The 27913-nt window shown below is 49.3% G+C and overlaps 2 protein-coding genes across 3 annotated transcripts in view; one reads left to right on the top strand and one right to left on the bottom strand.

The window, feature by feature from the left end:
- LOC144610461 (F-box/WD repeat-containing protein 1A-like) overlaps positions 1-13845 on the bottom strand; it is a 35153-nt gene extending 21308 nt beyond the window's left edge. Inside the window, exons 1-3 of one of the 2 annotated variants that reach the window (XM_078429187.1) lie at positions 13061-13845; positions 3757-3834; positions 2017-2248 (exon numbers count right to left, since the gene is read on the bottom strand). In XM_078429187.1, coding sequence (XP_078285313.1) covers positions 2017-2248; positions 3757-3834; positions 13061-13105 — 355 coding nt within the window. In that variant the 5' untranslated portion in view covers positions 13106-13845. The remainder of the gene's footprint in view (positions 1-2016; positions 2249-3756; positions 3835-13060) is intronic. The other variant, XM_078429188.1, reaches the window with a different exon arrangement.
- Positions 13846-14878: 1033 nt separating this feature from the next.
- On the top strand, positions 14879-27859 carry pbdc1 (polysaccharide biosynthesis domain containing 1). The gene is made up of 6 exons (XM_078428795.1): positions 14879-14973; positions 18790-18855; positions 21908-21967; positions 25579-25719; positions 26200-26311; positions 26500-27859. The coding sequence occupies exons 1-6, from the start codon at positions 14956-14958 to the stop codon at positions 26703-26705; spliced, it is 603 nt and encodes a 200-aa protein (XP_078284921.1). The 5' UTR covers positions 14879-14955; the 3' UTR covers positions 26706-27859.
- Positions 27860-27913: the final 54 nt, after the last annotated feature.

Raw genomic sequence — 27913 nt, 5'->3', positions numbered from 1 at the left:
GAATGATCAGCCATGATCACATTGAATGGCGGTGCTGGCTCGAAGGGCCGAATGGCCTACTCCTGCGTCTATTGTCTATTGTCTACCATCCCCAGCAGAACCTTTTAGGCACCCACCACTTGCTATCTAAAAACTTGTGCCATACATCTCCTTCAAACTTTCCCTCTTACCGTATAGCTATACCCTCTAGATTTAACATTCCCACTCTGGGAGAAAGTTTCTGACTGTCTACCCTATCTATGCCTCTCAAAATTTTATACACTTCCATCAGGTCTCCCCTCGCCTCTGAAGGTCCAGACAAAACATTCCAAACTTCCCCAACCTCTCTTTGTTACCAATACTCTCTAATCCCAGGCAGCAAGCTGGTAAACCTCTCCTGCAATCCATCCAAAGCTTCCATATCCTTCCTGTAACGGGGTGACCATAACTGCACACACCACTCCGAATGTGGTCAGACCAAGGTTTTATAATGCTGCAATGTGACATCCTTACTCTTGTACTCAATGCCCAAACCATTGTAGGTAAACATACCCTTGTACCTTCTTCACCACTCTATTTACTTATGTTGCCTCTTTCGGGGATCAGTGGACTTGGACCCCAAGGTTACCCTGCACATCAATGGTGTTAAAAATTGTTGCATTGTACACTTTCTGTATACTTTAACTGTTAACTTGCTCTGTATATTTGATCTCCCAAAGAGCATCACCTCACACCTGCTTGGGTTAAATACCACCCACCATTTTCTACGCGTACCTGTAACCCATCTTCAGTCCGCTGTGTCCTTTTGACAACCTTCCTCTGTCCGCAACTTCACACCACACCAGTTTTTGTGATGTTTGCAAACTTCCTAACAAGCCCTTCTTCATTTCCATCCAAGTCGTTTAACAAACAGAGGTCCCAGCACAGGCGCCTGTAGAACTCCACAGCTCACAGACCTCCATCCAGAATAACACCCCTCCACTGGCAATGTGGTCATCAATTCCAAATGTGGCCTCGCCAACATCGTGTACAACTGTGACGTCACATCCCAGCTTCCACACTGCACACCTTGACTGACGAAGGCCATTGATAAGGAGCAATAATTTTAAATGGTAGTGAATTTTGATTTGGAAGGCGTTGCAAGAAAGGTACTGCCCAAAGAAGTACCGAAGGGAAAGGAGGGGCCGACAGGGCTGTGCGATACGAATGAAGGATTGTAAACAACACAGGCTGATTGTGGACTTTAGAAGGGCTCAACATCCGAGGACGTACACGCCACTGGAGATAAATGGGTCTACTGTGGATAGGGTGAGCGGTTTTAAATACTTGGGAGTCCACATCACAGAGGATCTGACATGGGCAACGCACATTGCCGCACTGGTGGGCAAGGTAAAGCAGCGCCTTTACCACCTTAGACAGCTGAGGAAATTCAGAGTGTCTCTGAGGATCCTTCATTGCTTCTACTCTGGGGCTGTAGAGGGCATCCTGTCCGGCAACATTACAGTCTGGTTTGGGAACAGCTCTGCCCAGGACAGGAAGGCCCTGCAGAGAGTAGTGCGTTTGGCAGAACGCACCATGGGAACTACACTCGCCCCCCTGCAGGACCTATACATCAGGAGGTGCAGATCCAGAGCAAGCAAGATTATGAGGGACCCCTGCCACCCCAGCAACGGATCGTTCCAGATGCTACGGTCAGGCAAACGCCTCCGCTGTCACGCTGTGAAAACGGAGAGGATGAGACGGAGTTTCTTCCCACAAGCCATCAGGACTGTTAACGTTTATAACTCCAGGGACTAAATTTTGTCTTCTCTGTATTAACTTTATTTATATGCTGTAACTGTAATTCTTTTTTTGTGCACAATCTGCAGGCGTTGCCACTTTCATTTCACTGCACATTGTGTATGTGCACGTGACAAATAAACTTGACTTGACTGACTTGACTTGAGGTAAAGGCCAGCCGAAACGTCCTGTGCAACACAATCATGAAACCTCTGGAAACCCTACTGCAATACTCCAAGCCCTCCCCTGTCCACATACCTGGTAAGACGGTGATAAAGTCCCTCTGCAACATTGGTTTAAGGTAGGAGTTGATGTGGCCGTGTTGGTAGTGACACATGCGGGATATCAGGTTCTCGACAAATTCCACCTGGTCGGTCTCTGTCCACTGATCGAAGTATTTCACACACTGCTCTTTCTGCTTCTCATAACTGGTGGATGGCTTCCGCTGCTTGGCTGCGATCATACTCGATGTGCCAATGCTGAGTTTAGTCTGCGAGGGAACAAAACGCTACCTTGTGAGTAGGGGAGGCAGCCGGGGCTTTTTAAAAAAAAACCGTTGCATTTATGAAGCCTTTGGCATTGATATTGACCCAGGAGAGTTTCACAGAGGAATCAGGAGAGAAGTGAATGGAGGAGAAGTTTGGAAAAGCGTAGCCAAAAAGGGAGTGGCGAAGATAGCAGAATGTTACTGCCAGATTGTTAAGGGTCTTGTGAGAAAAGGGAGTGGAGGATTGAGGAGATCAAAAGCACATGATAAATGTGATGGGTGATGTTATATGGGCAGCTGAGGGTAGGGCTATGGCCACAGACATATATTATACTTCTGATCATATATTATACCTCTTCAAATTCACCTCCTCTAAGTAGATACAGTTTGCTCTCTGTCCCACCATCAACCGTCATCACCCACCACTATCACAATTAACTTGTTTAGCAAAGGAAAGCCTTGTGATCTATTGAGTCCCATGTAGGTGGTCATAAATGGCCTTCAAGATTAATCTCACTCCCAGATGGTCCATGGCAACTCACGTACTTGATACGGACCCAGTTAGACTGCATTTGAGCAGAGCGTAGAGTTGTGGTCTCCTTACACGAGGGCAGATATTCTTGCGATAAGAATGCAACACAAGTTCATCAGACTAATTCTTGGGTTAGGAGCAGGGTTGCCAACTGCCCCGTATTAGCCGGGACATCCCGTATTTTGGGCTAAATTGGTTTATCCCGTACGGGACGGCCCTAGTCCCGTAGTAGAAGGGTTGCCAACTTCCTCACTCCCAAATAAGGGACAAAGGGCGACGTCACCGCCCCGCGCCCCACATGACCTCACCCAGCCAGCGGCCACGTGCTCCCGCTCCACCAATGGCAGCCGCCATTGGTGGAGCGGGAGCACGTGGCCACTGGCTGGGTGAGGTCACGTGGGGCGGTGACGTCACCTTGTCCCGTATTTGGGAGTGAGGTAGTTGGCAACCCTAGTCTTGTCTTGTCAGAAGAAACCGGAAAGGCTGGGCCTACACTCCCGGGAGTTCAGGCAAATAAGATCTTATGAACCGCACAAACCTCTTACAGGATTGGCAGTGTCGGTGCAGATGTGATGTTGTGCCACCCCCCTCCCCCGGCATCAGTCTGAAGAAGGGTCTCGACCCGAAACGTCACCCATTCCTTCTCTCCCGAGATGCTGCCTTGACCCGCTGAGTTACTCCAGCATTTCGCATCTACCCACTCGTCTGTCACATTGTTCAACCGGACAGTGGGAAGCGCTGTCGGGGGAAGAGTTACTTCTGGACAAATTTCTAAGCGAGTGTTCACAATGGCAGAACCTCCGCTAGGTTTGTTTAAACAAGACGTTTAACATGTCCCGATATTGTCGGTCCTGGTGCAGCGAGTGGGAAGCCTCGCATCCTATCCTGACAATGGCGGTGGGAACTCCTCAATGTAAAACATGCACGGCTTCCAGTGGGAAGGCAGGACGACTGCCAGAGAAGAGATTTGAACCGTCACCTGGTTAAAGGAGTTCTTTTCCAATACAAGTTTCTTACGGGGCTCGGCCTCATTAAGGTCATCGTGTCCGGACGCATTCTGGGGAAGCAGAAGAGAAAAAGAGCAGAGAAAACAGAGAGGGTCAGCACTGGGAGCTTGTCACCGTCAACCCCACCCCTCACTGGGCAAACAGAGGGGAAAACAGAGAGAGCGGGGGAAGAGGCAAGGGCCAGAATGCAGTCTCCACGTCACACACCAGCAAAGGGAACACAACATGTCAGTGGAGATTAATGCCCTGAACATCCGCAGCAGAACCACCTCATTCCATCGAAGGGATTTATCGGCAAAAAGGCAGCCAGCATCGTCAGAGACCCAGACCGTCCTGGCCACACGCCCATCTCACCCCTGCCACCGGGAAGAAGGAACAGGAGCCTGAAAACTAACGTCCTGGTTCAGGAGCAGCTTCTTCCCCACAGCCATTAAACACCGCAACCTCAAATAAAGCTCTGAACTACAATAGACTATTATTATTATAATTATTATTTACAGTGCACTATGTTTACATATTCTGTTGTTGCTGCAGCAAGTAAGAATTTCATTGTCCTATCTGGGACATATGATAATAAAACACTCTTGACTTGACAGGTAGACACAAAATGCTGGAGTAACTCAGCGGGTCAATAGACAATAGGTGCAGGAAGAGGCCATTCGGCCCTTCGAGCCAGCACTGCCATTCAATGTGATCATGGCTGATCATTCTCAATCAGTACCCCGTTCCTGCCTTCTCCCCATACCCCCTGACTCCGCTATCCTTAAGAGCTCTATCTAGCTCTCTCTTGAATGCATTCAGAGAATTGGCCTCCACTGCCTTCTGAGGCAGAGAATTCCACAGATTCACAACTGTCTGACTGAAAAAGTTTTTCCTCATCTCAGTTCTAAATGGCCTACCTCTTATTCTTAAACTGTGGCCCCTTGTTCTGGACTCCCCCAACATTGGGAACATGTTTCCTGCCTCTAACGTGTCCAACCCCTTAATAATCCTATACGTTTCGATAAGATCTCCTCTCATCCTTCTAAATTCCAGTGTATACAACCCGAGACGTCACCCATTCCTTCCCTCCCGAGGTGCTACCTGACCCGGTGAGTTACTCCAGCATTTCGTGTCTACCCTCGCTTTTAACCAGCATCTGCAGTTTTTGTTTTCCCCACACTCTTGACTTGACTCGTGACTCAATCCAACTAGCTTGTCAGTTATTTATTTTTTTTGTACACAAATACAAACTGCTGGTTAAACTGCTTTAATCAAACATTCACCCGCTTGTTGAGAAAGTAGTATTGTCAATCTTGTTACTTTGCACTGCTCCTGTTCTATGACCTGTTTTAATACATGGTCGCACAACACTACCACCGCCAGCAGACAGGAAACGTTGTGATGAAATGCCAAGCTCAGCAAGAATCAAGATCCCCCCCCATCCCTCCACAAGCGCATGGTTCTTGCACAGATCTCGCCACGTTTCGGAGGCAGGGTCCACTCACATCAAGCAGCCAAACACGAGGGAGGGCTCACCAATGGATGTCTCGACAAATCTTTCAAATCCGTGAGCCACTGATGCAGTCAGTCAGTGTCAGCAACAATGCATTGGTCGAGACACGAAGGAGCGTTTATTAAAGAGGGCGACATCGTCAACAGACTCTATCACAACAAGCACTCTGCCTCACGTGCTCTCGTAGCAAACAGAAAGCGTCAAGAATGTTGTTTAAAGAGTCACCTTGAGGAAGATGCAGCATTCTCACCAGCTGTGTGGGAAGAGACTGCAGATACTGCTTTAAACCGAAGAGAGACACAAAAAGCCGGAGTAACTCAGCGGGACAGGCAGCATCTTTGGAGTGAAGGAAGGGGTGACGTTTTGGGTCGAGACCCTTCTTCAGGCTAGCCAGGTGAGAGGGAAACCCTGACTAGTCGGAAGAAGGGTGTCGACCCGAAACGTCACCGATTCCTTCTCTCCTGCCCCGCTGAGTTACTCCAGCCTTTTGTGTCTATTCTCACCAACTGATGGTTGATGTTACCCCATGATCTCTCGCCATGGAGCGCAGTGACCAGGGACGAGCAATGGAAGGAGAGTAAAACACACGCTTCACATCTGCCCCTCCAAGCTGCAGCGGCCTCCCCTCTGGCAGCAAAACACGACCTCTGCTCCAACCTCGTTGATTTTTCTCTGTTTGCAATTATCTCAATATCCTGCCCATCATTTAGCGAACAAATTTCCCAATGCTGCACAGGAACATCCTGATCTTAATACCTCCAGGATTCACTACATTCCAAATTGCTTCTCTTTTATAAACAGCAATTCATGTCCTAGACAATGCTTGTTTGACATCTGCTGATTTATTTTTCCTGTTACATTTTATATTTAACCATTCCATTCATATTATTTATATATAAATATATATATACACACACACATATATCAAAACACACACATATACATACAGACACATGCATGTTATGTATATATATATATATTTATATATTTATAAACGCGCGCGCACGCACACACATATATGCATAGGCACATACAAGTCTGAAGAAGGGTCTCGACCCGAAATGTCACCCATTCCTTCTCTCCAGAGACGCTGCCTGTCCCGCTGAGTTACTCCAGCTTTTTGTGTCTATCCTCGACACATACATGCTATACATGGTGGGTAATACTACTTTGGTTGACCATGTGATATCATTATCTGCTTGGACAGTTGTGTCCAGTTTTTTTCTTAATTGTGCCGTGGGATTTTTTTACTAAGTTAGATGCCACATAAGATGCACTGACAATGCTTCTAATTTTATTTATTTGTCCAATTAGGAATTTTGAGGCAAACGAATTTACTAAAAGTATAAGAAAATAACTGCAGATGCTGGTACAAATCGAAGGTATTTATTCACAAAATGCTGGAGTAACTCAGCAGGTCAGGCAGCATCTCGGGAGAGAAGGAATGGGTGACGTTTCGTGTCGAGACCCTTCTTCAGACTGATGACAGGGGGGGCGGGACAAAGGAAGGATATAGGTGGAGACAGGAAGATAGAGGGAGATCTGGGAAGGGGGAGGGGAAGAGAGGGACAGAGGAACTATCTAAAGTTGGAGAAGTCGATGTTCATACCACTGGGCTGCAAACTGCCCAGGCGAAATATAAGGTGCTGTTCCTCCAATTTCCGGTGGGCCTCACTATGGCACTGGAGGAGGCCCATGACAGAAAGGTCAGACTGGGAATGGGAGGGGGAGTTGAAGTGCTCGGCCACCGGGAGATCAGTTTGGTCAATGCGGACCGAGCGCAGGTGTTCAGCGGAGCGATCGCCGAGCCTGCACTTGGTTTCGCCGATGTAAATAAGTTGACATCTAGAGCAGCGGATGCAATAGATGAGGTGAATTTACTAAAAGCATACTTAACCACCTTCTATACAATCCCATTGTTGATTTACAGTGAAACAAAGTGCCGGAGAAACTCAGTGGGTCAGGTAACATCTGTGGAGGAAATGGACAGATGACTTTTCGGGTTAGGTCCCTTCTTCAGACGGTCCAGCGTGCTATCCAAAAGCTGTGTGGGAGCAAAAGCAAGCCCAGGAAATAGTTAAAAGAAATCTAAACTTAATCCGTAACCTTCAACTGTTGGGAACAAGGAAATTCAGGGCGAAGCCAGACGTAGGTAGCTGGTTGAGTGTGTGCCAGGAGCACATGTCATGGCACAGCCAGCAACGAGGAAATGCCAACGGGGAAGCTCTAGTTTTTGTTGGACAAGGGTCAACATATCATTCACGGTGTGGGTCTGCTTTGAAAGACCAGGATTTCTACCGTTCTGCTCCATCACGATGTCCTAAAGTCAGTCTGAAGAAGGAACCCGACCTAAAACGTCACCTATCCGGGTTCTCCAAAGATGCTGCCTGACCCGCTGAGTTACCCCAGGACTTTGTGTCTTTTTTTTTGTATAAACCAGCATCTGCAGTTCCTTGCATTTCCAAAGTACTTTCAGGCTGACCCACTCTGCTGTGCGTTCCCGTTACACGAAAGGGGTACCTGGAGTCAGAGTGGGCACAGCAGGATCCCATTAACTACAACTGATGCTGGACACAGGATCAATACTCTGCACTTCACTGAAGAATACAGTTTGGTCCCTGGACAGTCAGTGTGAGATGCTGCACATTCACCCAAGGCAAGTGTTCAGGGTCTCACTTTCCATTCCCCCTCCCATTCCCAGTCTGACCTTTCTGTCATGGGCCTCCTCCAGTGCCATAGTGAGGCCCACTGGAAATTGGAGGAACAGCACCTCATATTTCGCCTGGGCAGCTTGGAGCCCAGCGGTATGAACATCGACTTCTCCAACTTTAGATAGTTCCTCTGTCCCTCTCTTCCCCTCCCCCTTCCCAGATCTCCCTCTACCTGTCTCTACCTACATCCTTCCTTTGTCCTGCCCCCCTGACATCAGTCTGAAGAAGGGTCTCGACCTGAAACGTCGCCCATTCCTTCTCTCCTGAGATGCTGCCTGACCTGCTGAGTTACTCCAGCATTTTGTGAATAAATACCTTCGATTTGTACCAGCATCTGCAGTTATTTTCTTATAGGGTCTCACTTTAACCTCTCAGCCTGCAGTAGAAGTCCTACTGGTCAGGAGGGAGCTCACCATGACAGCCAGCCTGGACAACAAAAAAATCCTGCAGACATTGAAAGTCTAAGATAAAAATCAGAACACTCAGCAGGTCAGGCTGCATATGTGGAGAGAGAAAACAGCTCGACGTTCCAGCTCAGTGGCTGGGAGTGTTTCTGGCATATTTTCTGCCTTTATTTCACCATATCAACTGAAATGTCTTTGCGTGTAGAATGGGGGGTGGAGAGGAACCCCAGTGCTCCATTGTACAAATACTTTATACTACACAATCCACCGATGAATTGGGCAAATAAGCCAGTGAAGTGTAAACCATCCATGGGGAGAGTAAGTTCAATGACCCTGTAACTCAAGACCATCCTTAACTTGTTCATTCAAACCACAAACCTCAGTCTCCTAATCTGAGGAAAGACATTCTTGCCATAGAGGGAGTACAGAGAAGGTTCACCAGATTGATTCCTGGGATGGCAGGACTTTCATATGAAGAAAGACTGGATAGACTCGGCTTGTACTCGCAGGAATTTAGAAGATTGAGGGGGGATCTTATGGAAACTTACAAAATTCTTAAGGGGTTGGACAGGCTAGATGCAGGAAGATTGTTCCCGATGTTGGGGAAGTCCAGAACAAGGGGTCACAGTTTAAGGATAAGGGGGAAGTCTTTTAGGACTGAGATGAGAACGTTTTTTTTGAAACAGAGAGTGGTGAATCTGTGGAATTCTCTGCCACAGAAGGTAGTTGAGGCCAGTTCATCGGCTATATTTAAGAGGGAGTTAGATGTGGCCCTTGTGGCTAAATGGATCAGGGGGTATGGAGAGAAGGCAGGTACGGGATACTGAGTTGGATGATCATATTGAATGGCGGTGGGCCGAATGGCCTACTCCTGCACCTATTTTCTATGTTTCTATGTTTCTACATCCTCTGACCTGTATTATATTTAGGCAGCGGCTTCAACTTCAAACATTTTTAACCCTCATTTTCAAATTGTCTTGTGGACTCGCCTCTCCACATTTCTCCATCCCGTCAGTCTGATAATAAACCAAGATATCCGGGCTCTTACAATCTCAATCCCTTGCTCACAGACCATTCGGTGAACAGCTCACAGTGGCCCCGGCACTGCACTATCCTCACCAATACTCTCCAACATGCTCTCCCCTTTAGAAACCGCCTCACAACTCCCACTAGGACAACGAGGCGAGTGGCAAAGTTTACAGTAACATTGGCATTCAATAACACAAAAAGCTGGAGTAACTCAGCGGGACAGGCAGCATCTCTGGAGAGAAGGAATGGGTGACGTTTCGGGTCGCTACCCCTGAAGAAGGGTCTCGACCCGAAACGTCACCCATTCCTTCTCTCCAGAGATGCTACCTGTCCCGCTGAGTTACTCCAGCTTTTTGTGCCTATCGTCGCTTTAAACCAGCATCTGCAGTTCCTTCCTACACAGCCTTAAGAAACAATTAGCTTAAACATATCTCGTTGATAAGGAACAAATAATGGAAGTGCGTGGAAAGGCTGGGTGGTTCGACAGCATTTAGAACGTAGAAAGGTGTGGCACAGGAGCACCACATCTCCACACTTCCTGCAGGCATCAAACTGCTGCTGTCCCTATGCGCCTGATTCTGATTTCTAGTGCACCTGCATGTTGCTGCCACCCCATGGCTGCATTTAGCTGACTGGGCCCAGGGCGCCAGAGTTGGTTGTTCAGAGAGAACAGGTTAGAGAACCACAACCTTCAAATCCATCTGAAGATAGACCAGGGTTGCAGTGCTAATTTTCTAGGTGCCGAAGCTGTCATTGGTGCCGGTGCAGCCACTGTTAAATGCCCCACTAGTTAAAATTCCCCGCTGTTTATTTTGGCTTTTTTTTTTTTTTTTTACAGAGGTGCCGGAGTGGAGCTCAGGTGAGCTCCAGCAGCACTACACTCCTCAGATAGACACAAAATGCTGGAGTAACTCATCAGGCAGGCAGCATCTCTCGATGGAAGGAATAGGTGATATTTCGGGTCGAGACCCTTCTTCAAATTTATCTGCCTGCCATCAGGAACTCGGGCACCTCATTAGCATCAGCAGAGGACCTGCAAACAGTCAGTGACCCGCTGAGTTACTCCAGCAGTTTGTGTCGATCTAGTTAGTAACCAGTGCGTGCCATGGGATTGTTTTAAAAGAGGCACGTCCTGCTCTCTAACAATGAAAGTACAAGAAAGTCAGATCGAGATGTGTTCCTCACACTCTCTCAGAAACGTGGATGCACTCCTGGGAAAAGGAGAGTTCATGTCTTGGGAACTTGACGTTCGATCCACCACTATCTTGCGGCCATTTTGCTGGGCACATTTTACTGCCCTTCAGATGTGAAAATCTCTGTCGCCAGCAACATGTTCGAAGCAGGAGGCTTAGGCTTATTATTGTCACGTGTACTGTGAAAAACTTTGTTTTGCTTGCTATCCAAACAGAACAGGCATACCAAACAGAGATACAATCAGTTCAAAAAACAAGTACAATAGGTAGAGCAAAGGGGAAGATGCAAAGTGTGGAATATATTGTAGCACACTAAAGATAGACATCAGTCTGAAGAAGGGTCTCGACCCAAAACGTCACCCATTCCTTCTCTCCCGAGATGCTGCCTGACCTGCTGAGTTACTCCAGCATTTTGTGAATAAATACCTTCGATTTGTACCAGCATCTGCAGTTATTTTCTTATACTAAAGATAGACATAAAATGCTGGAGTAACTCAGTGGGTCAGGCAGTATCTCTGGAGAGAGGGAATAAGTGAAGTTTTGGGTTGAGACTGTTCTTCAGACATTTTGTGTCTTTCTTCGGTATAAACCAGCATCTGCAGTTTCTTTCGACACGTTTTATCGCAGTAGTTCCAGAGGCAAAGTCCAATGTCCACAATGGGGCAGAGGTGAATTGGACAGTACCCTAGCTTATGGAAGGACTGTCCTCTAGTCCTCGATTCACCTACTCTGGGCAAGGGACTCTGTGCATCTACCCGATCCAGTCCTCTCATAATTTTATACACCTCTATAAGATCACCCCTCATCCTCCTGCACTCCAAGGTTAGATTTCCAGCTTACTCATCGTCTCCCTATAGCTCACACTCCTGGCAACAACCTTGTAAATCTCTGTACCCTTTCCAGCTTGACAACATCTTCCCTGTAACATGATGCCTGGAACTGAGCACAATGCTCTAAATGCAGCCTCACCAACGTCTTCTACTATTCACAACCATCTTAAAACTTCAGTAGTTGTCATCCACAATTACATTGTTCCCTAAACACTCTTCCACTGAAACACCAGTCACCTGGCCAGGCTCATTTCCATAGTACAAGGTCCACTATGGTCCCTCCTCAAGCTAGACTGTCTGCACAGTTTCAGGAAACCATCTTGGTTGCACATAACATAATTCTGCCCAGTCTATATCTTTTGCCTTGAGCAAATCCCAGTCAATATTGGGGAGGTTAAATTTGCATACAGCAGCCTTGCTGCTTTGGCATCTTTCGGTAATCTGTTCATTTATCTGTTCCCCTAAATCCCACTGGTTACTGGGAGGCCTGCAATATAATCCCATTTAGAGTGATTGTACCTTTCTAATTTTGCAGCGTCCCCTATATAGCTTCAGTGGACGAACCCTCTGGTATGTCCTCTAAGTGTCTCAATGACATTCTCCCTGACAAGTGAAGCAACTCCTCCACCTCTCTTACCATCACATCTGAAACATCAAAACCCTAGAACGTTGAGCTGCTGGTCCCGTCCCTATCAATACCAAGCTCCACGGTTCATGGTCAATAGACAATATACAATAGGCAATAGGTGCAGGAGTAGGCCATTCGGCCCTTTGAGCCAGCACTACCATTCAATGTGATCATGGCTCATCATTCTCAATCAATACCCCGTTCCTGCCTTCTCCCCATACCCCCTGACTCCGCTATCCTTAAGAGCTCTATCTAGCTCTCTCTTGAATGCATTCAGAGATCCGGCCTCCACTGCCTTCTGAGGCAGAGAATTAATTCCACACATTTACAACTCTCTGACTGAAAAGGTTTTTCCTCATCCCCGTTCTAAATGGCCTACCCCTTATTCTCAAAATGTGGCCCCCGGTTCTGGACTCCCCCAACATATTCCACAATATTTGGTCCTCCAAAATATTCCACAAACAACATCATAGTAACATCGAAGATAGACACAAAAAGCCGGAGTAACTCAGCGGGGACAGGCAGCATCTCTGGAGAGAAGGAATGGGGTGACCCGAAACATCACCCATTCCTGCCCTCCAGAGATGCTGCCTGTCCCACTGAGTTACTCCAGCTTTTTGTGTCTACTCTTTAAACCAGCATCTGCAGTTCCTTCATTCACATCATAGTAACATCAGCAGCAGCTGTAACCCCAACATCAGCACAACCCCATGGGAACAAACACTGAACGTTTACCTGCAGTCTGACAAACAACCTTTTAGCACCACTCTCCCGCCCCTTTGAAGGCCTAATTTGTGCCACCGACCTTATTGCTTTCAATTTAAAAAAAATTATTATTATTATTATACAGTAAATTATTTTTGGAAGGACATGCACACACACACACATGATCACCCCTCCACCCTCATCACCCCTTCATTGGATTCAATTGATAACAGATGACTACGACACCCAGAATTAGCACAGGCCTCAGGTCTGCAACTTACCATATATTCTACGATCTTGTCATGTAGAATGGATTCCGCGTCCATTATTCACAGCCTCAGAAAGAGTGTGAGGGAAACCCAGACAGTTTCCTCTGCAGACAGAAAGAGGAAGCCTCTCTCCTTCATCAACCAGGCTGCCCTTCTTTCTTCCCCTCTCACAAAATACTGCTTTAAAACCAGTTTAAAAAGGAATCCCTCTCCTTCAACACCCCTCAATTCGTCGGCCACATTAGGAATCCTCTGGGATCTCAGACTTTATTAGATCCTCCTCGTTTCCCAAAGGCTTCCCAACATGTGAGGCCTTTAACCTTTTCTCCCCTTCTCTCTCTCAATCTTTCCCCCCCTTCTCTCTCAATCTTTCCCCATTCGACCAACCATTCCCTCCCCTCCAAACTATTGATCTTCCACCTCCTTCTCCCTCCAATCTATTGATGTTCCACCTCCCTCCAATCTATTGATCTTCTACCTCCCTCCAATCTATTGATCTTCCACCTCCCTCCAATCTATTGATCTACCTCCCTCCAATCTATTGATCTTCCACCTCCCCTCCAATCTATTGATCTTCCACCTCCAATTTATTGATCTTCCACCTCCCCTCCAATCTATTGATCTTCCACCTCCAATTTATTGATCTTCCACCTCCAATTTATTGATCTTCCACCTCCCCTCCAATCTATTGATCTTCCACCTCCAATTTATTGATCTTCCACCTCCAATTTATTGATCTTCCACCTCCCTTCCCCTCCAATCTATTGATCTTCCACCTCCAATCTATTGATCTTCCACCTGCCTCCCCCAGCAATAATTCCCCCCCCCACTCGACCCCTAACTAACCCTCCTGCACCCTATCTATTTCCTCACCCCCCCCCCTCACACAGGACGATTCCCACTCTCCTCCCACGATGGCCCAGGCTCCCCTGAATCTCCAGGCCAGGCCAGGCCTTGCCTTGGCGCGGCTGCACCACCGCCTCTCCCTCGAGTGAGGCCTCCTCTCCTCTCCTCTCCTCTCCCTCTCTGCTGGTGCTCGGCCTCTCTCCCTCGACCCGCTGAAGCTGAGGCGCCGCCTCGGCCTCGGCCTCTCCCTCCCTCCCTCCCTCCCTCCCTGTCTCTCCTTCACTGTCGCGCCTTCTCCCTATGACTGTCTCTCTCCTTTCCTTCCTTCTCTCTCTCTCTCCGTTTCCGTTCCCTCGCCTTCCCCCTCCCTCTACCAATCTCTCCCTGTGCCTTTCGGCCTGTCTCTCCCCTCTCTGTGTCTCCTCTCTCTCTCTCTTCTCACTGTCTCTCTCTCTCTCCCTATCTCTTCCTCTCTCTCTTCCCCTCCCTGTTTCTCCCCTTGTGTCTCTACACCCCCCCCTGTCTCTCTCCTCTATGTCTCTCCCTGTGTGTGTCTCTCTCTCCCGCCGCGTCCTCCTCCTTCAGCCAGGGCACCGCCACATCCGGGCACCGGCGCGGGGGTGGGCCCGAGGCTGCGGCCCGGGGGGGGAAGTGAAGCCGGGGCCTGGAGTCGAGTCCGTTCCGCCAGTCCCGGAGCCGCGGGCGGGGGGGAGGGGAGGGTGGAGGCGCGCCCCCGGACATGGCCCCGCCCCCGGCCCCGCCCCCGAGACCACGGCCCCGCCCCCGAGACCACGGCCCCGACCACGGCCCCACCCCCCGGAGCCGGGAAGGGAGGGTGGAGGCGCGCCCCCGGACCCCACAGCCCCGCCCCCGAACCACAGTCCCGCCCCCCGGAGCACGGGCAGGGGGGTGGAGGCGCGCCCCCGGACGACAGCCCTGACCCGGACCGTAGCCCCGCCCCCCGGGCCATGGCCCCGCCTCCCGGCCGCGGGAGCGCGCACGCGATGACGACAGTGAGCGTCTGACCCCCGCGGCCCGCGGCCCGCAGCGCGCCGGACAGCATGGCCGGCTTCACGCTGGTGAGGGAGCGCCGCGCTGAGGGAGGGGCGGGGGTGAGGGAGCGCCGCGCTGAGGGAGGGGCGGGGGTGAGGGAGCGCCGCACTATGAGGGGCGGGGGTGAGGGAGCGCCGCACTGTGGGAGGGGCGGGGGTATTGAGGGAGCGCCGCGCTGTGGGAGGGGCGGGGGTATTGAGGGAGCGCCGCGCTGTGGGAGGGGCGGGGGTGAGGGAGCGCCGCACTGTGGGGGGGCGGGGGTGAGGGAGCGCCGCACTGTGGGAGGGGCGGGGGTGAGGGAGCGCCGCACTGTGGGAGGGGCGGGGGTGAGGGAGCGCCGCGCTGTGGGAGGGGCGGGGGTGAGGGAGCGCCGCGCTGTGGGAGGGGCGGGGGTATTGAGGGAGCGCCGCGCTGTGGGAGGGGCGGGGGTGAGGGAGCGCCGCACTGTGGGGGGGCGGGGGTGAGGGAGCGCCGCACTGTGGGAGGGGCGGGGGTGAGGGAGCGCCGCACTGTGGGAGGGGCGGGGGTGAGGGAGGGAGCGCCGCACTGTGGGAGGGGCGGGGGTGAGGGAGCGCCGCACTGTGGGAGGGGCGGGGGCGAGGGAGCGCCGCACTGTGGGAGGGGCGGGGGCGAGGGAGCGCCGCACTGTGGGAGGGGCGGGGGTGAGGGAGCGCCGCACTGTGGGAGGGGCGGGGGTGAGGGAGCGCCGCACTGTGGGAGGGGCGGGGGTGAGGGAGCGCCGCACTGTGGGAGGGGCGGGGGTGAGGGAGCGCCGCACTGTGGGAGGGGCGGGGGTGAGGGAGCGCCGCACTGTGGGAGGGGCGGGGGTGAGGGAGCGCCGCACTGTGGGAGGGGCGGGGGTGAGGGAGCGCCGCACTGTGGGAGGGGCGGGGGTGAGGGATGTTAAATCCAACATTGGACAATGTTTATCCTTTCCTTGTTGGACGTCACAGTGATACAATGTGGAAACAGGCCCTTCGGCCCAACTTGTCCATACCAGCCAACATGTCCCGCCTGCCCGCATCTGGTCCATATCCATCCAAACCTGTCCTATCCATGTACCTGTCCAAATGTTTCTTAAATGTTGGGATAGTCCCTGCTTCATCTACCCCCCTCTGGCAGCTTGTTGCCTGCACCCACCACCCTTTGTGTGGTGGGAGGATGGAAGTGGGGATCTTGATGGCAGAACAGTGGTTTGGGTTGAAGTTCAGCTTCTCACTCTGGGTGTCAGCTAGGCTGTGTCAAAATTACAGCCCGCCTGTGATGGAAGATTGGTTAGGTCGGTATCTGTGTGGTGGAGGATGTTGTCTGGACTGGTTCTTGTTGTTGTCAAAACTCCTGGATAGGCACAAATTGCTGGAATAACTCAGCGGGACAGGCAGCATCTCTGGAGAGAAAGAATGGGTGTCATTTCCGGTCTCGACCCGATACGTTACCCCTTCCTTCTCTCCAGAAATGCTGCCTATTCCACTGAGTTACTCCAACAGTTTGTGTCTATCTTCAGTGTAAACCAGCATCTGCAGATCCTTCCTGCATATTAAAATCTCCTGGTTTGGCACAGAGGGATTTTGTGAGAAGGTCACCAAGATGATGAAGGCGATGGAAGTTGTGTGTACATTATTAGGGTCTTTAACAGGGTCCCGCATGGCTGGCTAGGAATGTTACAGCACGTGGGATCCAAGGTATCGGTGAAGTGGCTCCACAGTTGGTGTGTGATAAGTGCCAGAAGGTAGTGGTGGAAGGATGGTTTTCTGACTGAAACATCGGGAACGAGAGATGTTGTCAGAATGAGTTTATTGTCATGTGCATAAGTAGGTGGGTGCAGGTACAATGAGAATCTCGCTTGTAACCGCATCACAGGCACAAAGATTTAGGGTAACACACAGAAACATATATTATGCATAAATTCAACAAGGCATTGAAAAGTAAAACTGCAAAAATATCCAATTAGAAAACGATGCCGTTTAGTGCAAGAGATTGTCTGTAGTGTTCCGTTGCTGAGGTAGGATTAGGGTTGCGTGGGTCGGTTCAAGAACCTGAGACGGTTGTTCCTGAAACTGGCAGTGTGGTTCCTCAGGCTTCTGTACCTTCGGTAGCAGTGAAAAGAAGGCGCGATCCGGATGGTGGGGATCCCTGGTGACAGATGCCGCCTGCTTGAGACAGCACCTGGTGTTGATGCTTTTGATGGTGGACCGTGCTGAGTCCATTGCTCTTTTGTTCCTGTGTGTTAGAAGTGTCGTACCAGGCCATGTTGCAGTCAGGATACTTTATACAGCACACCTCCTCTTCGGATCGTTCACCTTGTCGCGGTGAAGAGGCTTGTGTGGCCCCATGATTCCGAGAGCGATGCCGTCGGAAGCACTAGCTTCTGGTAGGGCCACCCATGGCGGTAAGGTCGAGCGAGGATGAGGGTCCAGACTAAGAACGATCCAATCTACAAGACCTCAACGGCGGACCAAGTTATCTTGAACTCAACGGCTGTGAAGGCGGATGAAGGCTTCAGCAGACCTATCAGCTCCAATCGTCTTGGTTCCCTTGCCATTGGAATTGGTTGATTGATTTGTGAAGGACCGTGTACTTCTTGGAGTGCAACATCAAGTACACGATAAACAAACCCACGCACAGGCGTCTTCGTTCTGTGAGCAGACCTTCGGCGATAGGGGAAGGGCTAGGTGATGGCCGAAAGCTCCTAGTCAATAACCGGCACGGAAGCGGTGAATACTTGATTCATTCACAAAATGCTGGAGTAACTCAGCAGGTCAGGCAGCATCTCGGGAGAGAAGGAATGGGTGACGTTTCGGGTCGAGACCCTTCTTCAGACTGATGTCGGGGGTGGGACAAAGGAAGGATATAGGTGGAGACAGGAAGATAGAGGGAGATCTGGGAAGGAGGAGGGGAAGGGAGGGACAGAGGAGCTATCTGAAGTTGGAGAAGTCGACGTTCATACCACCGGGCTGCAAACTGCCCAGGCGAAATATGAGGTGCTGCTCCTCCAATTTCCGGCGGGCCTCACTATGGCACTGGAGGAGGCCCATGACAGAGAGGTCAGACTGGGAATGGGAGGGGGAGTTAAAGTGCTGGGCCACCGGGAGATCAGTTTTGTTAATGCGGACCGAGCGCAGGTGTTCAGCGAAGCGATCGCCGAGCCTGCGCTTGGTTTCGCCGATATAAATAAGTTGACATCTAGAGCAGCGGATGCAATAGATGAGGTTGGAGGAGGTGCAGATTCATTCGCTCAACTTTGGACTCATAAGCCACCTGAGAGTTCATAAAATCAACGGAAAGTAGACCATCATCCTCGACCTCGAGGGATAGCCACGACGACTGCACACCTGTAAATGTTTGTTTGTGTGTTCACCAAATCCCCTTTACATTCTTGGAAAGTCAAGATGCCGCTGTGCCTTCTGCGTGATTACCTCTATGTGTGTGGGCCAGTAGAGGTCTTCCGAGATTTTAACGTCCAGAAACACTACTGGGCTCAGTGCTGTGACTTTTATTGATTATAATATGTATGACTTGGAAGTCAATACAAGGGGGGTGGTTAGTAAGTTTGCAGACGCCACAAAGTTTGGCAGAGTAATAAATAGCAAAGAAGTTTGTCTAAAAATACAGCTGGGTGTAGATCAGTTGGGAAGTTGGGTGACACGTTGGCAGATGGGAGTTAATCTAAACATCTGACACTTAATGCTTTTTGGGAAGTCAAATCTGATAGGCCTCAGATTCAATGGGCCTTGGTGGAAGTCTGTTGTTCCCTGAAGAGGTGACAAAGGTAGACGGTGGAGAAGGCTTCTACTGCTTGTTTCTCTCCCGCTGACAGTCTAACGTTTCTCTCTCCTGTCCAGGGTGGTGGTGAGTTGATGACCGCGGCACAAGCTCTCTCCCAGCCCGCTGACGCCTACGGCAACGATGTAAGTATTGCATCTTCCTGCAGCGGTGAGGATTGTGTATCCTCGAGTTGCCTTCCCTACTTACGCACTCCTGCAGTTTGCAGACAGTCCCCACAGTCACACATGAAACCCCAGTGTGCAGCAGGGAGAATGGGGATGGGAACGACCAGCAGTCGGTTAGAGAGCCCAAGTGGAGGGAACAAGGCTATTGGTAGTCAGGATGTGGTCGTGGGAAATAATCAGGTCAGGTGCAGTCTTAGTTTTTTTCGTTTTAGAGACACAACGTGGAAACAGGCCCTTTGGCCCACCGAATCCACATCAACCAGTGATCCTCGCACATTACCACTACCCTAAACACACACTTGGGACAATTCACACTTATACCAAGCCAATTAACCTACAAACCAGTACGTCTTTGGAGTGTGGTATAAAACCGGAGAAAACCCACGTGGCCACGGGTAGAATGTACAAACTCTGTGCAGACAGCACCTGCAGTCGGGATGGAACCCGGGTCTCCGGCGCTGCAAGGGCTGTAAGGCAGCAACTCTACCGCTGCGCCACCGTGCCACCCTCGGAAGTTGACAGACTTATGAAAGAGAATATTTGTTGTCAGCAGTTAATTGAATAATAATTTGCGGAGGTGCCACATGCGAGTTCTTAAAGCAAACTCTGGCTTGCGGGTGGCATATGGGTGTGGTTTGAGGGTTTGTCAACGGAAAGTCCGAACCAACGGGTCACTTTCTGGTTGTGAGTCTCTGACTAACAGGGAGTTCACAGTGGATCAATGATTTGTGAGAGGGAATCGTGTGGTCTGTCAGTGCACGCAGTGTGGGTTGTGAGAAGGAAGTTAGCAAACTTGAACACAGTAGAATAAAATGTGGAGACGTGAGGAAGAGGAATTACAAAGATTATTTTAAAGGGCGTTTTGACTGAACTCCAGGTGACAATCTCAGACCAAGGAATCTGACTTCAGGAAGGGCTGCACAGAAATACTTGCTTAGGACAGTCAACCTTTAGAGTTGTGGAGACTCGAATTCCGAGTACATTCAGAATAGGGAAACGGATGAGATCGGTTCTCAAATGTAAGGTCTTCAATCTTACGGGTGTTGCCTTACCTGCCGAGGGTTTCAGCCGTTCCTGTTTTTATTTAATATTTATGGTAGCTGCTGATATATTTTGGGTGATAATCGAGGTTATGGGCTTATTGCAGGAGCTAAACAGGGAGCTGGCATTGTGCAGGTGCCATTAGCCTCTCCTACCTCCTGCTCTCTCCTCCTTGATTCCTTAACGGTTTGCCCTCCTCATCCTCAGTTCATTTTTATAAGAAACACTTGCAGATGTTGGCCCTTCAAACAGGGCTTCCCCAGTCATGTCTGACACTGTGATATCTGACTGATAGCCTGAGCCCTTGGCATCCAAGTCTATCGCTCTCCGTCTCGAATATGCTCAGGATCTGGGCATCAGCTATCCTGAGGTACTGCCCACTGTCGGAAGAATTACTGCCTCCCCTCGTCTCCACCTGCAGCCTACATAGATGTTACCTACAGTATTTATTCACAAAATGCTGGAGTAACTCAGCAGGTCAGGCAGCATCTCAGGAGAGAAGGAATGGGTGACGTTTCGGGTCGAGACCCTTCTTCAGACTTAAATACTTGAGTCTGAAGAAGGGTGTTGACCCGAAACGTCACCCATTCCTTCTCTCCTGAGATGCTGCCTGACCTGCTGAGTCACTCCAGCATTTTGTGAATACCTTCGATTTGTACCAGCATCTACAGTTATTTTCTTATACTAGATGTTACCTACATCTACTTTAGCAGGGCCTTCAATGTCCTGCATGCTAGGGTGGTTCAAAAGGTTAGATCACATTCGAACAGGGTGCACCAGGCCATTGGATAGAAAATTGACTTGGAAGGAGTCCGAGTGTGTTGTTCGGTTTGGAGGTCTGTGCAGGAACTGTTGCTGGCCCCACTGATTCTTGTCATCTTTATTAACGACTTCGGGTGAGAATGTATTTGGCATGTTTGGTATTTTCAGATGACACCAACATTGGCGGTCTTTGGACAATGAAGTGGCAACAGGGTCTAGATCAACTGGGAAAGTGGACCTAGGTTCAGCAGATGGGACTTGGATGAGTGTGCGGGATTGCATTTTGGGGAATTAAACCTGGGCTGGACTTGCAGAGACAATGGTAGGGCCCTGGGGAGTGTTGTAGAACATCGACCTAAGGTTCACTTTTGATTTCATGCTCTTACCACCTGCACACATTACCCACTGGATACCCTCCCCATTCTGGTACCCTCTGCCCATCTTCCTAACCATCCTTGTGTAGGAACTGCAGACACTGGTTTAAACTGAAGATAGACACACGAAGAAAGGTCTCGACCCGAAACGTCACCTATTCCTTTCCTCCAGAGATGCTGCCTGACCCGCTGAGTTACTCCAGCACTCTGTGTCTGTCTTCTCACTCCTTCCTTAGTGGATTCCAGCACTAAGATTCCTGCACAGCACCCTGCAGCTGTCTCTGTCTTCGCCCTCCTCTTCCCCCACCTGGCTCCATCATTCATTACAAATTCTACCATCTATTACATTGAAAACTTATTTTCAATTCCAAGGCTTTCATGCACTATTTCTATTCTCCATTCGGATGGGAGTTTCCTGATGTCCTGCAGTGTCACTTAGAGCCGTCACTTAGTGCAACAGGTTGTCCTTTGCAGGTGACCTCCGCTCCCACATCATCGCTGACAGATCCAGGACTGTGAGGCCCACCTAACATTACCCACCTGGTTTAGTTTCTTTCGTGACACTGCGCACTGGTTGCGAGATCCCCTGTGACTAAAGGCAGCTTTATCTATGTTGTTTATGATAGTTTTATCCAGTAGCCTCCTGTGGAAGTGTTCAAATTCTGTGAAAGCACATCAGCAAAAGTGGAAATGGAAAGCACAGACATCGGGATTTAGCCTTCACTATTTCATAACTAGAAACCGCAAGCCGTCAGTTTAATGGATCATGAATCCAGTGCTTTGTTGTTCATTGAAACTGAACTCATTTATTGAACTTGCTTCCCGTCTTGCAGGAAAACCTTGAAATGATGTGGGCAATGAAAGCCTATCAACACGCTGAGATTTATTTTAACGTAAGTATGATGCTTTGAATATTTTAGTTTGAGGGTTGCTGGTCTTTGCTTCATTGTGATATCAGGGCATGATTCTGTGCCTTAGTCATCTCCAAGCTATCCACTGTTCGGCTGGCCGTGAACATCATTGTGATGTTATCACAGACCCATCAATGCTACTGCTGATTTACAGGCAGACATAAAATGCTGTAATAACTCAGTGGGACAGGCAGCATCTCTGGAGAGAAGGAATGGGTGACGTTTCGGGTCGAGACCTTCAGACTGAAGAAGGTTCTGAAGAAGGGTCTCGACCCGAAACGTCACCCATTCCTTCTCTCTAGAGATGCTGCTTGTCCTGCTGAGTTATTCCAGCATTTTGTGTCTGCCTTCCATTTAAGCCAGCATCTGCAGTTCTTTCCTACTACTGCTGATTTACACTGGCTTCGTGTTCGCCCGTTTAACTCCTTTGGGTCATTTCTCCGTAAACCATCAACAAATGGTGTGTGAGAGCCCAGTCACTCATGAGCCCACTGTGTTACCACACGTGGCTGTGCCCGTACCCTGTGGCCTGCAGTCTCTCTCCTCCCCACTCCCTTCGCAAGTACCCCATTAAAATCTCTTCTGCCAAGCTTTGGGTTAATTGTCATTGAATGGACTAGGATGTATTATTGTCACTAGCCTGCTTAACAGCATGATGTCTTACAACGCCAAACACTTGACCCTAAACCTCAACCGGCACTTCTAGAGCATTTAAGGCTAGCAACAAGATTTGTTTCCATGATGCAATAACTCAAGAGTCATAGTGCTGGATTTTTATTAGACTGCTAAAAATATTTTTGTTGTATTTCATTTGGAGTGTTGTGTTCAGTTTTGGTCACACTGCTTTCGTAGGGATGTTGTTACGCTGGATAGAGTGTGGAGACGTTTTACAAGGATGTTGCTGAGACTTGAGGGCCTGAGCTTTAGCGAGCTTTGGGCAGATTAGGACTTTATTACTTGCAGGAGGCTGAGGGATGATCTTAAAGAGGTATACAAAATCATGAGGGGAATAGATAGGGTGAGTCTTATGGCCAGGATAGGGGAATCAAGAATTAGAGAACACAGTTTTAGATGACAATAGACATTAAGTGCAGGAGGAGGCCATTTGAGCCAGCGCCGCCATTATCTGAATGGTGTCAAGTTAGGAACAGGGGACGTACAACGAGATCTGGGTGTCCTAGTGCATCAGTCACTGAAAGGAAGCATGCAGGTACAGCAGGCAGTGAAGAAAGCCAATGGAATGTTGGCCTTCATAACAAGAGGAGTTGAGTATAGGAGCAAAGAGGTCCTTCTGCAGTTGTACAGGGCCCTAGTGAGACCGCACCTGGAATACTGTGTGCAGTTTTGGTCTCCCAATTTGAGGAAAGATATTCTTGCTATTGAGGGCGTGCAGCGTAGGTTTACTAGGTTAATTCTCGGAATGGCGGGACTTTCATATGTTGAAAGACTGGAGCGACTAGGCTTGTATACACTGGAATTTAGAAGGACGAGAGGAGATCTTATCGAAACGTATAAGATTATTAAGGGGTTGGACACGTTAGAGGCAGGAAACATGTTCCCAATGTTGGGGGAGTCCAGAACAAGGGGCCACAGTTTAAGAATAAGGGGTAGGCCATTTAGAACTGAGATGAGGAAAAACTTTTTCAGTCAGAGAGTTGTGAATCTGGAATTCTCTGCCTCAGAAGGCAGTGGAGGCCAATTCTCTGAATGCATTCAAGAGAGAGCTAGATAGAGCTCTTAAGGATAGCGGGAGTCAGGGGGTATGGGGAGAAGGCAGGAACGGGGTACTGATTGAGAATGATCAGCCATGATCACATTGAATGGCGGTGCTGGCTCGAAGGGCCGAATGACCTCCTCCTGCACCTATTGTCTATTGTCAATGTGATCGTGGCTGATCATTCTCAATCAGTACCCCATTCCTGCCTTCTCCCCATACCCCCTGACTCCGCTATTCTTAAGAGCTCTATCTAGCTCTCTCTTGAATGCGATGAGAGGGGAAAGATTTAACAGGAGTCTGAGGGGCAACGTTTTCATGCAGACGGTGGTGGGTATATGGTACGATCTGTCAGTAGAGGTAGTTGAAGCAACTAACAACATTTAAAAGCCATTTCAACAAATACATGGTTAGAAAGGTTTAAAGGGATATGGGCCAAATGCAGGTAAATGGGGTTAGCTTAGATGAAGATTCTTGGTCAGCGTGGACAAGTTAGGCTGTTCTGTTTTAGATCACTTCACAAGGAAGAACGTGATCGTGGCATCTACCTTGACAACTTTCCTCTACATCTGGTGATTTAACAAGATCATCTCATTCTCCAGCACACCTCTGACCAGGGGTGCAGTGCTGCCGGAGCTCGCTGGAGCTCACTGGAGCACCGCTCCGGCACCTCTGTGAAAAAAAGGCTAAATAAACAGCGGGGAATTTTAACCAGCGGGGAATTTAACAGCGGCCGCCCCGGCACCACTGACAGCTCCGGCACCTAAACATTTAGCACTGCAACACTGCCTTTGACCATAAGCAAATGCACTCAGTCAGTAAAACTGCTCATTCCCAGGAAACAGCTGGTGAAATACAAATAGGAAATGTTGGAAACACTCACCATGTTGGTCAGCCACTGTGGAGAGAGAGAGGAACAGCTAATGTGTCAGGTCAGTGATCAGTCATCAGAACTAAAAGTGAGGACATTAGTTGAAGTTGTATTGGGGGATGAGGGTGGAGAGAGCAGAGGGATATCGGGTGAGTGGGATCCCTGCATTCAGAAAGGGAAGGTTGGTTATTTGACATCAGTATTGAATCTTGTCGCGTGTCCAGTTGGAAGATCAAGCACTGTTCTTCAAACTTTATTTGGGTTCACTGGAAGACCAAAGTCAGGTCGGTGTGGGAATGAATGTGATCTGCAAAAGATTTATCCAGAGTAGACCAGATTGTGAGCAGCAGAAACAATGCACTACACTGGAAGTGCAAGAAATTCTTGCTTCATCTGGAACTTAAGGGAACATCTGAACAACCTTCAAAGTACCTGCATTCCGCTTTGCATTAAACCAGGCAGCTCTCCCGTTTAGTTTCACCAATGCCGTGTGCAAATTGTACAAAACTTACCTACTTTTATGCTCACCCCCATGCAATGAAGGCCAACAGTTGCATTTGTTGCTTGCTGTAACTGCGTATCTTGACATTCCTTTGCACCTTAACCTTCCAACTGTCAGCAGTCTCTGTCCGTTCAAGCTTTACTGCTCTGAGTGGATATTCCTTGGTGCATTGGTACGGGTTAGTGTGGGTTCGGGTGTAGTACTTGATTAGTACGGGTGTTAGAAGGAGCAGGAGAATGGGGTTAGGAGAGATAGGTCATCCATGATTGAATGGCGGAGTAGACTTAATGGGCCGATTGGTGTGATTCTTCTCCCGTCACTTGTGATCTTATGATCACGCTGGTGTTAGCAGGGAATGAGACCCCTTGGTGCAGAAGTAACATCCCTCGGAATCAGATTGTGTTTATTTCCAGAATGTTTGAAACAAACGGTGGAAAGTCCTTGAGTCTAGGTGTGAGCATGGCTTCCCGTCATGGAATTAACAGCAACATCTGGTCCTTCCAAAGCTCATCTCTTCAGTTGATGCACGCTACCTCAGACTGACGAAAGAAGACGATCTGATCTACACGGAGTTCAAGAGACAATTCAGCGAGATGAGAGTCGATGTTCTGGATCCAGAAGAGCTGAAGTCAGAGTCCGCCAAACTGGTGAGTCCCTTCTGCATTTACACTCTTCCTATTTGCTGCAATCCCAGGCAGGGATTCTTGCTCAATCTCTGTGTCAGCTCAGCGAGGGTCAGGAGCAGTGCCTGAGGTTTGGCAATCCTGGCCATTGTGCAGAGATTCACCAGCTTGTCCACACACGCCTTCATTGGCACTCGTTGAGCACAGGTCAAACTTCATCCGCATGGAAGGAGCTTCCCAAAACGTGTGCCGAGAGGGGAGTGGGGCTTTCAGGTAAGGAGTGGTGACGTTTGTTGGCTGGAGGCATGGCCCAGTAGTGCAGTGGCAGAGTCAAAATAAAGGCTTGAATGAGCTTTTCCGCTCTTGGCTGCGACCTTTACTTGGATGTTCTCCTGGACAGTCCAATGGGGTCTCTCCCCAAAGCACCACAGTTGAGATGGAAATTGAACTGACGCCTTTAGGACGTGTTTAGCCAACTGAAAACCGGCAGCTTTCTTGTTTCAGGCCTGGCGTCCGTTCTGCATGCAGTTTGAAACCTTGGTTGAAGACTTCAACTATGGAACACTTTTGCGATTGGATTCTTCAAAGGACTACGAGGAGAAAAACACCATATTCGGTAGGAAGGAGTCACCCAGCCACACACATCCGTGGAGAGGGGGGGGGGGGGGGGTGGGGAGAGAGAGGGGGGGGGGGGGGAGAGAGAGAGAGGGGGGACAGAGGGAGATACTGAGTTATGATACCATGTTGGGCTACACAGCCTAGCTGCTCTATGCCTCATACTCCTGTTTGCATCTTTCTTCCCAGCTACCAGGATCCAATTCTTTGCCATAGAAATAACGCGGAATCGGGAAGGTTACAACATGCCGCTACTTGAAAGATCAGCAAAATCGAAAGGAGACGGTGTCAGTGAACAGAAGGCAGAAGCTGTTGCTAACAAGGAAAAACTGGCTGAGGCAAAGGACTCTGCCTATACAAAGCTTGTGGGAGAGAGGGCCTCCTTGTCCACGTAGCCTTCGCTGGTTTGTCGAGGCCCGGGCAGTTCTGGTGTGCAACTAAACATCTCGCAGGTGGAGAGATCCCTACGTGCACAGGCAGTTCTAGCAGCCAGTGCAGTCCACTGCAGCCCTGGACTCGAGAAACCTGTATAATTCACGCAACCGGAATCAAGAATGTTCCTGAGGATTGAAACAGTACAGCTGTATTGGTCAATTGATAGCTTTTTTCTTTAAACAAGGACTCGTGGATATATAGCTCAGCGGCAGAGTAGTCCACTTAAGATGTAACAAAAAGCAAAGTTCTGGAGGAACTCTGCAGATCAGGCAAAATCTGTGAGCGAATGAATGGTCGGGAGTCATTTTGGGTCAGGACCCACCATCAGTTTGAAGAAGGGTCCTGACCCGAAACGCCATCCATCCATTACCGCCACAGATTATGCCTCACCTGCCGAGTTCCTCTGGCATTTTGGAATCTTGAGCAGTCTCTTGTGTCTCCGCCTGAAGAAGTGGTCCAACATTAGCGTGGGAGAGCGAGGGGCCGGTGCAGAGACCTGCTCCCTTTCCAGCCCACCTGTCAGCTGACCCTCAGGATGCAGACACTGAGCGTTCAGTACAAACCATTGAAGTTTTATTTGCAACCACAATGCGTACACTAGATGCAGCAAACATTCTTACATACCAACCAGCTACCTGATCACGCAGCGATTTGGAAACGTGTTTAGTCAGAACATTCAGTTGTAAGGAACAATAAAAATATATAATCCATTGTTTTCTTTTGCTATGTGGATATAAATGAGCTGTGCTCAACACATCATTAGCAGCAACATCTGTCACCTCTCCTGGAACTATTCCATTATCACTGCTGGAATACTTGGTACCTCAAGCAGAAATCGCAATTGAACTGGGGAATGACTAACATTGGGTTAGTGTGCACTGTGTTGGATGGGTACTGAGTTATGGACTTTTACATCTGGTGTTCGATTATACAGACTTCTGTATCTAAACTGGACACCCACACATTCTGCCCCAAATACTTCACTCATCTGAGTCTCACATCATCATGCTTCCAACTCTAAAAATTTCAATCACAACTTTTCTGTTTTTTTAACTGATTTCATATAAACAGTTCAAAATGTCTTAAGAAAAAAATGTACAAGTTTATACACGGCAGATGTGGGATGAGAGCACAAAGACCCTCCCTGCCAGGATACTACAGGGAGATG

This window comes from Rhinoraja longicauda, chromosome 36, assembly GCF_053455715.1.
Source record: "Rhinoraja longicauda isolate Sanriku21f chromosome 36, sRhiLon1.1, whole genome shotgun sequence".
Classification (NCBI taxonomy): Eukaryota; Metazoa; Chordata; class Chondrichthyes; order Rajiformes; family Arhynchobatidae; genus Rhinoraja; species Rhinoraja longicauda.
This window is presented reverse-complemented; position numbering and strand designations above follow the sequence as displayed.

Coding starts and splice junctions, on each gene's coding strand:
- pbdc1 (XM_078428795.1), top strand. Junction 25,720..26,199: donor AGTCAGAGTCCGCCAAACTG/GTGAGTCCCTTC, acceptor TTCTTGTTTCAG/GCCTGGCGTCCGTTCTGCAT. Junction 26,312..26,499: donor GGAGAAAAACACCATATTCG/GTAGGAAGGAGT, acceptor CTTTCTTCCCAG/CTACCAGGATCCAATTCTTT.